We start from the raw sequence: 13,505 nt of genomic DNA on the forward strand, positions 1-13,505 counted from the left end.
GTGCCTAGCAAACCCATTTGTAGTTGGGTCTATAGTGCATGGTAAATCCACTTAGCTAGCATTCCCATGTCTGGTTGGAAATGTAAGGAGAAAAATATGTATTAGGGTGTGAAGCCTTGTCAGAGAATATGATGAGCCCACCAGGAGAAGCTGCATACCTGCTTCTGCTCCTAAGATCCTAGGTATGTAGAAATGGTGTCTTTCACTAGAAACATCTTGGGCAAAGTTTTTCTGGGTAAAAACCATTTATGATGCCACAGGAAATACTGAGTTCCCTGAGTCATCTGTACCCAGAGCCAACATAGGATAACTGTTCCCCCTTTTTGGAGATCATCTCCCTAGCATTGAGTTCTTGGAAGATCATGGTGTTTAATAGAAAACGTCTGTCCACAGACTGCTCATAATTATTTAAAAATGATTGTTGATTAAAGGAGTACATAGTTGAAGTAAAATTCTAGGAAAATTCCAGTTCATTTCACTTTAGGCAAGTACTCCAAGCAGAAAGAATAAATAATAAATATAATATTGTAGCTTTAAATGATAGGCAATTCAAGAAACTATTATTAGATTATGCCTCTTGGTTGCACTGTATTGTGTAAAGGCATTTTTTCCCCAGTAAATGCTAAGTTCTGGAGGTAAATAAAAGGTTAGTAGAGGTTTTTTTGTTCAAACTATTAATCAAACAGTTGCAAATTTCTTTCCAAAGTATTTGAATTGAGTGTAGTTTGCTTATTGGAAAGCTATATTGTATAGCAGTAAATACTATTTGTATTTTATTTTGATACAAAAAAAAAAAGAGAATATAAATTGAAAATTCAGCAGGTATAATGTTCTGCTAAATACAGTCCTGTTCTATTCAATGGATAAAATGCTGTGCTTTATCTTCATGATAAAAACCAAGTGAAGAATAACTAGGGTAAGCAGTTTGATATTATGGGTGTACAGATCAGGCAGGTTCTCTTTGACCACTGATTTAAATTGTCTGATTGATTTAATTCAATTTCTGATCAGTAATATTCCTTAAATTAACAGAGTAGTGATTTCTAAATTGATCTGTAAAATGGAACCAGTTTGGGATGTTAATTTGACTTGGAAGAAAGCCTGCCTGAGCATGTGCAAAAAAGTCCCCAGATCATCAGATCAATTCAGAGGCTAGTAATTTGGTTCCATTGTTTGATCAGAGTAGATGATTCAGTTAAGAAGGTTGATTTGATTTAGTGACTCAATCACTGGTGCTTTTAAAATGAATTTTATAGTAGTGCCCCTTACCATATAATCTCTGAAAGCATACTTCTCCTCTTCTGAATCCACCTATTTCCAGCTTTGTTTTAAAGGTCAGATAAAAATATCAATTCACAACTGATTGACTAGATTTCACTCTGTTGTACAATCTATAGAAAAATAACCGTGCTACATATTTGCACTTTGGTTTCTCCTATTGGCTGTCACGGCAGTCATGCATGGGTGTTGCTGCGGTGCTGATTAGTAGGACCGAGCCCACTGAAAACCTTAGACCCGCCTCCTCCTGCCTTTCTTCAGTTTTTCGGCTCGGTCTGTTAGGACAGAGTCGTGTCTTAGAGTGCTTCCTAATAATCAATTGTTTTCTTGGCTTTCTGACTCGGAACGGACTGGTTTTCTCCTTTCGCTTGCTCCCCTGGCTTGGTTAATCAGATTTTAAACTGCTGGCGGCTACATAGGCGCGGGCGTGAGTTCGCTCCGCCGCGCTTCCCGGCTTTCCCGCAGCCTCAAATAGCTGCGGAGGATTCTTTTCAGACCCCTCGGATTTCTCTTGGGGTCTCCTCCGGGTGAATTTCTTGTTAAAAGAACGCTGCGCACGGCTTGGAGCCCAGCACTTTTAGGCGCGATTCGATCCGCCTTTTCTAAACGGCCTTGGCGCGCCCATTTGCTCCGCCTTCAAGAGGCCTGGGCGCTCGTTCTTCAGCCGCAGGTCGCGCTATTAGCCATCAGGCTAGCGACTTTCCCATCGGCCCGACTAAGACCGGAGGCCTAACCGCAAGTATTGGGGATTTCTAAATTTTTTTATTGCGCACTGGTGACCGCGTGGCTTCCTATCCAAGATGGCGGACGCATCTAAACCCCACCATTCCCGCCAGGCCCGCGGTAAAGGGAAGAGGCCCCGGGATGAAGACCCCGAGGAGGGGACATCAAGAGGGCCGCCAAGCAAATCCAGGGCTAAGAGCGCCGGAACTTCCTCCCGAATCTCCTCATCTAAACAATCTCGGGAGGAAGAAAGGCGGCATAAGGCTATTGAGCGGGCCTTCCATAAGGCCCAAGCCGCTGCAGGCCTGCAGGAATCACCTAAGCAGGCCGAAGGTCTTCCTGATGACCCTCGCCCTTCGAATCCTCCTACCCAGAGGCCAATCCCATCCTTGTCTCCAGATAGATCTGTTGGGGGAGACTTTAATTGTGACTCAGAGGCAGCCTCCGTCTTTCCGGGGCCCCAAGATGTCCCTGCTTCCTCTGTTTCTGCCATCCAGGCTTCGCCTGCTCATCCTATCATGACTTCTGAAAAAGGACCCCAACCTCTACCGGAGATTACCCCCGCATTAGCTGCCCTCATTGCAGAGGCCATTCGCCAGGGTATTTCCCAGGGACTTCAACAACGATCTGCTCCACCTTCTGTGGCTTCTGCCCCTCTCACCCAACAGCACCAATCGGGGGGTTTTTCCTCCCAGGATGAGGCTGATCCCGTCCCTGAGGCTAATGATCCGGATGATTCGGTCAGCCAAGGCTCCCTTTCAGAGGGCAAAATCGTGGCAGATCAAGACCTGTCAGACGATGATGGCCTGGAACCCGACCAACCTGCATTCATAGGCCTCTTCCATCCACAGATGTTTCGCTCGTTACTTCACAAGGCTAGAATGGTCACTGGCCTTGGATTATCTTCTTCTGCTTCTTCTTCCTCCTCTGCAGACGCCACGGCTTCCACTTCGGGGGATCCTGCCAATGCCCTTTTCCAGGAACCTTCAATTCAGAAGGAAGTGGTGCCTGCTCCAAAATTGTTTTCGGATGTGGTCAGCAGACAATGGTCCCTTCCAGGATCTGGACCTGTTCCCAATAACTTAGACAAACATTTTTTCAATGTGGCTCCTGAATTTTCTCAACTCTTACAGGTCCCTTCAATTGATCAGCCTGTTTTGGCATTGTCTTCTGCTTCCCCCTTCACAGGTCCTCCTGAGGAGTGCTTGAGGCCCGAGGAAAAGAAGGCTGAGCGAACCTTGATTAAAGGCCATCAATCCTCAGCTTGGTCGGTGCAGGCTTCCTCGGCTGCATCGTTCTTTAACAGAGCAACTATTCTCTGGCTGAGACAGTTGCAGGCTCGCCTCCCAGCTGCCGATCACCGTTCGCATCAGGACCTGAATAAGATCTTAGCAGCGGTTGAATTTTCTGCCGACGCAACCCTCAGCGCGGCCTGCTTCTCTGCCAAGGCCATCGGATCTACAGTCACTTCACGTCGCCTTTTATGGCTTCGCAACTGGCAAGCTGATATCAGAAGCAAGTGGAGATTGGCTTCCGCACCATTTTCTGGCGAGAAACTCTTTGGCTCCCAACTGGACCCGCTCCTCATGGAGACCAAGGACCACCGCAAGGTACTCCCTTCTCTGAATCGTCGCCTGGACAATAAGGCCCATCCCTATTTTCGTCCCTCTCATTCCTTTCGTTCCTCAGATTCCTCTTTCTCAGCCCAGCGGTCTCAACGCCCCTATCCCTCCAGAGGTCCTTCCCTCCAGGACAACCAGGTTAGACAAGGGGCCAGATTTGGGTTTAAGCGGGCCTTCCGAGGGGCTAGGGGTCGGCCCTTCCGCAGAGCCCGATAGGTCTCTGCTAAACCTCTCAATAGGGGGCCGGCTTTCCCGATTTGCTGACATCTGGGACTGTTCCGTCTCAGACGCCTGGGTCAGGTCCACTATTCGTTTCGGACTCTCGTTGGAGTTCCGTTCTACCCCTCCAAACTTTTTCTTGCGATGTCCTCCCTCCCGGGATCACATCAAGGTCGCTCGCATCAATTCGGCTATCCAACACCTTCTGGAAATTGAGGCTATTGAGCCTGTCCCTCACGCTGAGCGGTCACAGGGTTTCTATTCCCGACTCTTTCTGGTTCCCAAATCATCTGGCGGTTGGCGAGCCATACTGGACTTAAAATCCTTAAACCGGCACATTGTTTATCGCCGGTTTAAGATGCAGTCGCTGCAGACTATCCTCCAAGGGATTAGACTGAACGACTTCATGACATCTATAGACTTAACCGAGGCCTACCTCCACATCCCAATTAGGCCGGCCCACCGCAAATTTCTTCGGTTTTGTCACAATGATTGCCATTTTCAATACACGGCCCTACCATTTGGCTTATCCTCCGCCCCTAGGGTGTTCACCAAGGTGATGGCGGCCCTTATGGCTCATATTTCCTCCATCCCTGTCAGAGCCATGTTCTACTTGGATGACATCCTCATCCTGTCTCGCTCTCTTGATCAGGCTAAGTTGGATGTCAATCGTACTATCTATATATTGCAATCACATGGTTTCTCTGTAAATTGGGCTAAAAGCCACCTAGCGCCAACTACACGCATTCAACATTTAGGGGCGGTGATTGACTCAATTTCTGTGGAGGTTTCTTTGTCCCAGGACAGACAAGCCAGCCTGTCTTCCCTAGCGGCACAAGTCCGCAGTCGTAGATCAGCTTCCTTGGCGGACCTCTCCACCTTACTGGGAAAAATGGTGTCCGCTTACGGGATCGTTCCTTGGTCTCACCTCCACAGCAGAAAGCTCCAGTGGCTGTTACTCCCCTTTCAACGAACCCCGTCTACACGGTCCTCGCGGACTATCCAGCTTCCTCCTCCCGTGATCTCCTCTCTACTTTGGTGGACTTCACCAGCGATAGCCAAGGGCTGCAGATTCCACGAGCCCCGGAGAGTAGTCTTAACGACTGACGCAAGTCTCATCGGCTGGGGAGCCCACCTCGAGTCTCTTTCGACACAAGGTCTGTGGTCAACGAGCAAACGAGTACTTTCCATCAATGTCCTCGAGCTACGAGCAGTGTACCTAGCACTCCGGAAGTTCCTGCCACACGTCCGAGGCCGGGATGTATTGGTCCTCACGGACAACATCTCGGCCAAGGCGCATATCAACAGGCTAGGCGGAACTCACTCACGGGCTCTGATGAGGGAGGCTCTCCGTCTAGGACTGTGGGCCGAAGTTCACCTGTCCTCTCTTTGGGCGGAAACATTGCCGGGAAAGACAACCTCCAGGCCGACTCCCTCAGTCGATTCCGGATAGACCACACAGAATGGAGCATCCCTCCGCATCTATTCGAACAGCTGTCTCGTCGGTTCGGGAGACCTCAGGTGGACCTATTTGCCTCCAGCACCAACCACCGCCTGCCTCGCTTCTACTCCCGGTTTCCTTCGGAGGGAGCAGAAGCGGTGAATGCTCTTCGCAGTCCTTGGCCTCAAGGTCTACTCCTCTACGCATTCCCTCCCTTTCCTCTAGTAGCCAAGGTGATTCTCAAGCTGTTGCAAGAACGGGCGGAACTCATCCTCCTGGCTCCTCGCTGGCCCCGCAGGCCATGGTTTGCGGACCTCGTGTCACTTTCAGTGGCATCCCCATGGCAGATCCCGGACGACCAGATCGTGCTGCAGCAGGGCAACCTCGTGCATCCAGAACCCCAGGCCTTTCATCTAACCGCCTGGAGGTTGAGCGGCAACGTTTGATCAATGCCAATGTTTCACCAGCGGCCATCCCTATCATCCTAGCAGCTCGCAGGCCTTCAACCACTCGTATCTATGATTCTACGTGGAAAGCATACGTTCGTTGGTGTGCCAAACATCGCCTGGAACCATCTTCTGTTTCTGTGCTCCAACTGATTGATTTTCTTCAGGAAGGCTTCACCACGGGCCTTTCACCTAACACACTGCGTCGCCAGGTAGCAGCCTTGTCATCGGTTCTCTCCTATGGGCCGGACCTTCCTCTCTCGAAGGATCCGCTCATCCGGGCATTTTTACGAGGGGCCACTAATCTACGTCCTCCGGTAATCCATAGATTTCCTACCTGGGACCTGAACAAGGTCCTTACTGCCCTTACAAAACCACCCTTCGAACCCCTTCGGGAGGTCAACTTGAAATTCTTATCCCTTAAGGTCTCCTTTTTGGTGGCCATCACCTCCGCACGCAGGATATCAGAACTGGCTTCACTTTCGGTTCGCTCTGACCTCTGCATCTTTCACAAAGATAGAGTAGTGCTTCGCTTGGACCCAGCCTTCATCCCTAAAGTTAATTCCATCTTCCATCGGTCCCAGGAGCTCGTCCTACCTAATTTTTGCCCTCAACCTCGGCACCATTTGGAGAAAATCTGGCACACCCTGGATGTGCGCAGGGCTCTAAAGATATACTTATCCCGTACTGCGTCCTTCCGGAGAACTGAAGCTCTATTCATCTCCTTCCAACCATCCAACATGGGTACTCGTGTTTCAGCCTCCATCGTCGGCTGTTGGTTGCGGGCTACCATTGCCACAGCTTATGAGTCTCAATCCTTACCTGTTCCACGACGTATCACGGCGCACTCCACCAGAAGTGCCGCCACTTCAGCGGCTTGGGCTACCCAAGCTCCACTAGAGGAGGTCTGCCGGGCGGCTATGTGGACTTCGGTGACTCCGTTCATCCGGCACTACCGCCTCGACTCCTATGCCTCCGCTGATGCTGCCTTCGGCAGGAGAGTGCTACAACGAGTCCGACTGGAGCCCACCCTATAGGACAAGAGCTTTGGTATGTCCCATGCATGACTGCCGTGACAGCCAATAAGAGAATGGGCGTTGTACTTACCTGATACGCCCCTTCTCGATGCTGCTGTCACGGCAGTCAGCCCCACCCTAGTCGTTACAGGAGGGTTCTGGGGGCGGGTGGCATTTTCACCTTCTTATTTTATCTCTATAGACATGTCAGCCTACTGAATACCTTCGCCTCAAAACTGAAGAAAGGCAGGAGGAGGCGGGTCTAAGGTTTTCAGTGGGCTCGGTCCTACTAATCAGCACCGCAGCAACACCCATGCATGACTGCCGTGACGGCAGCATCGAGAAGGGGCGTATCAGGTAAGTACAACGCCCATTCTGTTATTATAAAAATTTTCACTTTTTCTTCCAATCTCACCTACAAACATACTCAGCCACGCGCATGCACGTACACAACTTTGAACAGTGATGATTAATATACAAGACAGCAGATTTTATAGCATAGAACTGAGAAAGGACTATTAAATCAATGCATTAAAATAACTTGCTATAATAGATTAATTTTTCTGCACTTGCAAATGACACAAAAAGTGGTGACAAAGGTGTAATGGAGCAGCTATTACACTGATAGCATATTTAATAGAGGAATGGTTTTTAAAATATTTTTCAGGAGCCAAATAAAACCAACATAGCACTTTGAAACAAAATTACCTATTAATTTCAATAGAAAAGAGTAGTTTATTTTTTAAAATATATGGATTTAAACATGTTTAGTCATATTTGGAAATGGGAGCAGAGTTTTTAAACTTATGCCCATCCGAATAAACATGAAAAAATCCTGTTGAACTGGTTTTTTCAATTGTTCTCTGCTATGGTAGTGGCTGCAGGAATAGCTACAGGGATGATGTAGCTGCATGCTTTTTATGTTATCTAATCCTGTGTGCAGAAGGTGCCACCCACAGCAACTGCAGTTTTGTTTTTCTTGTGGGAGTCAAGAGCTGACTATATTTAATAGTATGAATTCTTTAAGCAATATGTTAAGAAAATGCTGAAGTGCTCTGAATACCAGTATGTGTATCCACCAGCAGTGCAATCTTCCTTCTTATATCTAGAGGAACAGTTGATTCTTAACAAGGATTTAGAATAGAAGGAAATGTTCAGTTCTTGGGAATAACAATCTGGATCTTAATTTGGAGCACGTTATGCATATTAATTGCCATGGGATTGTTTTCAGAAACAAAATTGCCTATAATGCCGTTGTTTTCAGTAGCTTATTAAATACATTCCTGTTTTGACTTGGAGTGTCCATCATTCCTAACCACTGACTGTGTTGGGAGTTGTAATCTAAAATGTTTGGGAAAAACCAGTTTTGACTACTCAGAATAAAAATTACTGTGATCCTTGAAAACAAAAACCTTAGTATGTTCAATATAAATTTGTGTACGATATTCCTGATCATCTGCCCTGAAAATCATTCTAGAAATTACATCTAACATAAGGCTGAATGCAATAAGTCTCTAGTCCTACTCACTCTTACAGTTTTCATTCTCTTGTTTAAATTCTGAACCCAACAGAGTTACAGTCTGTTATTAGATTATATAAGATGGGCAAATGTTGCAAGACTATTTTTCTCTCAAGATTATTGTCTTGAAAACTTCACTTTTCATTTTATATTTCTTTCACATTCATTTGTTTCAATTAGCATGTTACCCTCCCTTCGTTGGTCTTCTGGAATAAAAACTCAGTAGCTGCCTCTTTGGGAAATTTCCCAGAAAGTCTTAAATATTGTTGGGAGGGGAAGGAGAAAGAAAAATGCCAAAGGAGGGGGGCAATAATTGGCTGGCTGCTATTTCTTTTCATGGAATGCTGTGGAACATTTGGGAGGGGATGGGGTACTCACCCCATTTTTATTTATTTTTGGGAATGTCTATCCTTTCCACTTTCTATTTGCCCTCTCCAATATTCTATTTTCAGTGAACAAGTATGGATATAATGGCACTCTATCATCTTCTCAGCAAGTGTTTTGAATGTGAATTAACCTCTGCAGTTCTTATTTAGTTTGATTTTTGACAAATCCCCAAATATATAGTTCTAATATTATTAGTAGGTGGCTTAAAATAGTATTTCAGATTTCATCTATAATAATACATAAATAAAATGAATCACAGTTACTTGCTGAAAATATATTCATTGTATATTGAGGTACAAAGATTTTTTTTTTGTTCAGACATCTGAATAATCTTACAGAGTAAGGTATTTTAATACAGTTTCTAGAAAACAGATGTATTAGTAACTACATATCTTAAGGTTGATGAACATCTGTGAATAAGCCTTGATTTGATCAACTGGAGATTTGAGATTCAAATGGATACAAGATTTGCTCCAATACGATTCACTTTAAGGTACTTCATCAAAATTTAATTCAAAAACATTCAGCCATAGATGCCAATGGGAAAATGTCAAAAAAAACTTTCATCTTGTGGCAGCATGGGAAAAAAATAATGGGAATACTATTTTTACCGAACCATTTAGAGACCTTTCACTATGTTGAAGTTCATCTGAGTATCTCAAGATTTTTATCGGTATATATATTTCACATACCTCCCATGGTTCTTTTAGGCTGAGATAATATTATAAATGAACGATGGCCATGAGAATCTTTAGTAAAATCTTTTAGGCTTGAGCTGTATAACTTTCCCTTATAGAGAGTGGGCTTAGAACAAAGAGGTGGAAGTGTAGAGTTCCCAAGGTACTTAATATCGACCCCCAAGTCTTGGTAGGTCAATATTTATTATTCACACATTATTAAACTAGTATTTATTAGATTATTTTCATATAGTAAATGTTTGAGAGTCAATGAACAATCTGAAACTTCAGTGAGCTAAAGAGCTTGGAGACCCATAGTCTAAGTCTAGAGCAAAAACAAAATTTGATCTGAAATAATTTAGTTTTAATTAAAATCTATTTGAACTGCATGTGTGATTATTCTCCATATTTTAAAGATGTTTTCCTTTTTTTAATAGTATTGAAAAGTAACATTCAGGACATTTTTAGAGGTGGTCTGGAAAACGCTTGAAAAATTTGAGGATATTTATAGACATATAGCATTAATTTAATCCTCCCTCCAATTCTGTTGAGAAATAAAATGTCCAAATTGAAATGACCTTTTACCTGACATGCATCTTATAAAGATAGTAAGGATTCTGGTATGCAATTCTGATGCTTTGTTCTGACATAATATAGATCAAGCTTGGATTTTACCACAAAATATGTATAATAAGAGTCTTTGGTACATTCAAATACTTTTATATTATTACATATTGTTTGAGACCGCAGAAGATAGTTTCCAAATAAATACATTTTTCTTTCCTTTCCCAGATATAGTTACTGAGATATGAGTGTTCTAGTAATTTCCAAATCCTTTCATCAGATGGATTTAGCTGTGTGTGGGTGGTGCAAAAAATGTACTTGAGCCATTTGTTACACTAAGTTAGGCGTGTGCTATTCTATCTTGTGAGAAATGTAGCATGTGGAGGAACAAAGGCATCTCATTCATCAAATTGTATCATGGTGTCACTAATTCTATTTTTGAGTTATGAATTGTGGGTGAATTTATGAAAGATGCTGGTAGAAGAATCCATCTGTCCATATGACAAGACATTAAGAACTTATAGTACAGAACAACAGACGTAAAGGCTATTTGACATGAAGATTAATTGCTTCAAAATATTTAAAGAAGATTTAAGTTTTTAACATGAGAATTTCATCCACTACTTTTGATTTGATATAAACAACTACATGTTGCTATTTATTAAAACTTCAAAATAGTGTTAGCGTTGCCTTAGGAAAGTGTTCTAAAAAGCATTGACGGGGAAACTGGAGTTATAACTCCAGTTTTTTTTAAAGATAACAAATCAGAAATTATAGAGTGAAAAGAAGCTCATAGATAAGCTTGATTAAGTTAATGGCTAAACTCATTGTCTACATGATTGCTCTGCATTATTAGAAAATTGTTTACCTCTCCTATTGTAGACAACTTAGCCTGCTGTATTAGGTAGAACCAAGCTTTTATGCTAAGAATAATACTGGCTCTAAGCAGAATTTAGAAAATGCATTTCTTGGAAGTCCCATGCTGTGTCTAGAAATTGTTTCTTACCATCTTTTGTCCAATATGTCAGCTTATTTGAATGATGCAAGAATCTATTTTTCTGCATCACATTTTGTATAGAACAAAAGCAGTGGCTTTTCTTTCAAGTACATTTATAAAGGCCGTAGTAGTACTAGAAAATTCAGTTCAGAGGATTTAAATGTTTTTTTAAAAAGATGTATGTATCATTGCTATGATGTGTTCGCTGTAGGATGACAAGAACATCTTTAAAAAATACCAATAAATCGGATACGATTTTAGTTTCTGACGATCTATTAATTACTTTTGCAAAAATTACTTCTTTTGCAAAAATTTTGCACATGCAAACCAGATATTATACCTAGATACCAGTGGTGGGTTGCCCCTGGTTCCGACCGGTTCACAAGAAGCGGTAGTAAAACCAGTGGGAGGTTCCTCCCACTGCCCCAGACGTCATCATAGATGATCTGCGCATGCACAGAAGAGCGCAAGTGTGAGCGAAGCGAATGCGTGGGCCCAGGCGTGAGGTGAACCGGTAGTAAATGTAAGTAGAACCCACCCATGCTAGATACATCAGATTATGTAGTGATATATCCAGATATAATGCTTTGTGGGGAACATTAAAGATATCCACATCCAGTATGCAAAATGGGAACACATCCTTTTTTGTATATTGAATGTAAAAGTCATCCATAACTAGTGTTTTCTGTGACATAACATATTCCTTGTCACCCTTATTTTATTTTTTGGTGGTTGTTCCTTAAGACCGTGGACAATTAATTTTACCAAGACACCAGATGAGAAATTGGGACAGTTGTGGAGGGCTACCACTGCCCTGCCCTTGCCCCCATTGCTGCCACTGCCCCACCCCTACCACCAATGCTACAGGCCAGGCCAAGACTGCAGATGTGGCCTGCGGGCCATAAAATGTCAAGATCGGCTTAAGACCCAGCCTTAATTCTTAACAATGAGTATAATTATTACATTGTAAGCCTTGCCTTATTTAGGTTGCAAATCCCATTAAATTATCACTAGATGTCATATAAAAAGTTCTAATTCTTTGTGGTCACTATTATAGGTAGTCCTTGACTTACAGTCACAAATGGGATCAGAATTTATGGGGCTCAGCAAGACAGTAGTTAAGTGAATCATGCAAGTGTTAAGCAAATCCAGCTTTCCCTCCCACCCCCACCCCGTTGATTTAGCTTGTTGCGAGATGGCTGAGGTCTCTAATGGAGATCACACAATCCTATGACACTGCAGCTGTCAAACAAATGCTGGTTGCTAAAATGCAAATTTTGATCACCCTAACCATATGCAAGCACCAGTCATTTTTTTTTCAGTAATGTTGTAACTTCAAATGGTTATTTACCAAATGATTGTAAGTTGAGGACCATCTGTAATCCAGATTCACAGTGCCAGTTTTAGAACAAATTTTTGTTAGTCCTGGTACTGCTAATATATTCTAAAATGCTGTGTATATGTGTTTACAGGAATCTGTGTATCAAACTGAGATTCCAGGATTTCCCATCTGGAACTACGTTGTTTCCATTCCCATTCTCCATTCCCATTTAAGATCTATTTGTTATATGAACAAAAATGTTCCTTCAAAAAATAACTATGTTAAGTACCGTATTTTTCAGACTATAAGAAGCTCTGGACTACAAGACGCACCTAGCTTTTGAGGAAGAAAACAAGCCAAAAAAATCTGCCTCTGCCTCCCAGCAATTTGCCTCCTTGCAGCAAACAGCCTGGTCAGCTTCAGTACAGCCTGATTTACTACAAGCAGCTGATTGGCGGTTGGATCTGCCTCCCGGAATACCACTGATCAGCTGTTCCAGGCTGCGGGGATCACCGCCGCCCATCACCGCTGCCACCTATCGTCGCCTCTGTGCATCCTGTTTTCAGCCTCCACGTCAGTGGTGGGTTACTACCGGTTCGCCCTGGATCGGTCAAACCGATGGCAGCGGCGGGAGACTCCACCCAGATGCTTATGCGCATGCGCAGAAGTGTTAAATGCGCGGCCACGAGTGTACCAGTAGCAACGGCTTTTGAAAACCCCCCTGCTGTGTGCATCCTGTTTTCGACCCATTTCAGGCAGCTGGGATAGGCGGCAGCGGCAATGGGCACTGGCGATCCCCACAGCCTGGAATAGCTGATCAGTGGTATTCTGGGAGGCAGATCTAACCGCCAATCAGCTGCTCATGCTAAATTAGGCTGTGCTGAAGCTAACCAGGCTGTTTGCTGCAAGGAGGCAAATTGCTGGGAGGCAGAGGCCATGTGGTGGGAGCTGGCAGGTGGGCAGGGCTTCAGCTCTATAAGACACTCTATAAGACGCACAGACATTTCCACCCACTTTTTTTTGGAGGGGGGGGGGAAGTGCATCTTATAGTCTGAAAAATACAGTACATGCTGTTGCTATGCTGCTTCAGTTTTTTAATTTAATGGTGTTGTGACTGATTGAGCACGCTTGACCATTTCTTCAAAGATACAGTGATCAATTAATGCATGTGAACATACGTAATGTGGATAAAGTTATTCTTTATAGCTGCTGCATTGAATTGATTTTTGCTCTGAGCCATATGGAGTTTATAACAAGCTCTAATTTGATATTTGAATCAGATTAAGGCATTTCCC

The 13,505-nt window shown here is 43.8% G+C and overlaps 2 protein-coding genes across 19 annotated transcripts in view; both read left to right on the forward strand.

The window, feature by feature from the left end:
• PLXNB2 (plexin B2) overlaps positions 1-13,505 on the forward strand; it is a 398,614-nt gene that overhangs the window by 76,860 nt on the left and 308,249 nt on the right. For 2 of the 18 annotated variants that reach the window (XM_087874212.1, XM_087874205.1), the window contains exon 1: positions 6,948-7,102. The exons of the other annotated variants lie outside the window; for them this stretch is intronic. The gene's annotated coding sequence lies outside the window, so the exon portion shown is untranslated. Of the gene's footprint in view, positions 1-6,947; positions 7,103-13,505 lie in introns of those variants that run through there. 18 annotated transcript variants of the gene reach the window in all.
• Positions 595-5,203, forward strand: LOC148112918 (uncharacterized). Its single transcript, XM_087874222.1, has one exon. The coding sequence runs from the start codon at positions 2,079-2,081 to the stop codon at positions 3,837-3,839; it is 1,761 nt and encodes a 586-aa protein (XP_087730348.1). The 5' UTR covers positions 595-2,078; the 3' UTR covers positions 3,840-5,203.

The sequence above is a fragment of the Pantherophis guttatus genome, chromosome 7, assembly GCF_059756535.1.
Source record: "Pantherophis guttatus breed Tessera chromosome 7, ASM5975653v1, whole genome shotgun sequence".
Lineage (NCBI taxonomy): Eukaryota > Metazoa > Chordata > Lepidosauria > Squamata > Colubridae > Pantherophis > Pantherophis guttatus.

What these genes read in the sequence shown, in the direction of transcription:
- LOC148112918 (XM_087874222.1), top strand. Translation starts at nt 2,079, where the DNA reads ATGGCGGACGCATCTAAACCCCACCATTCCCGCCAGGCCCGCGGTAAA.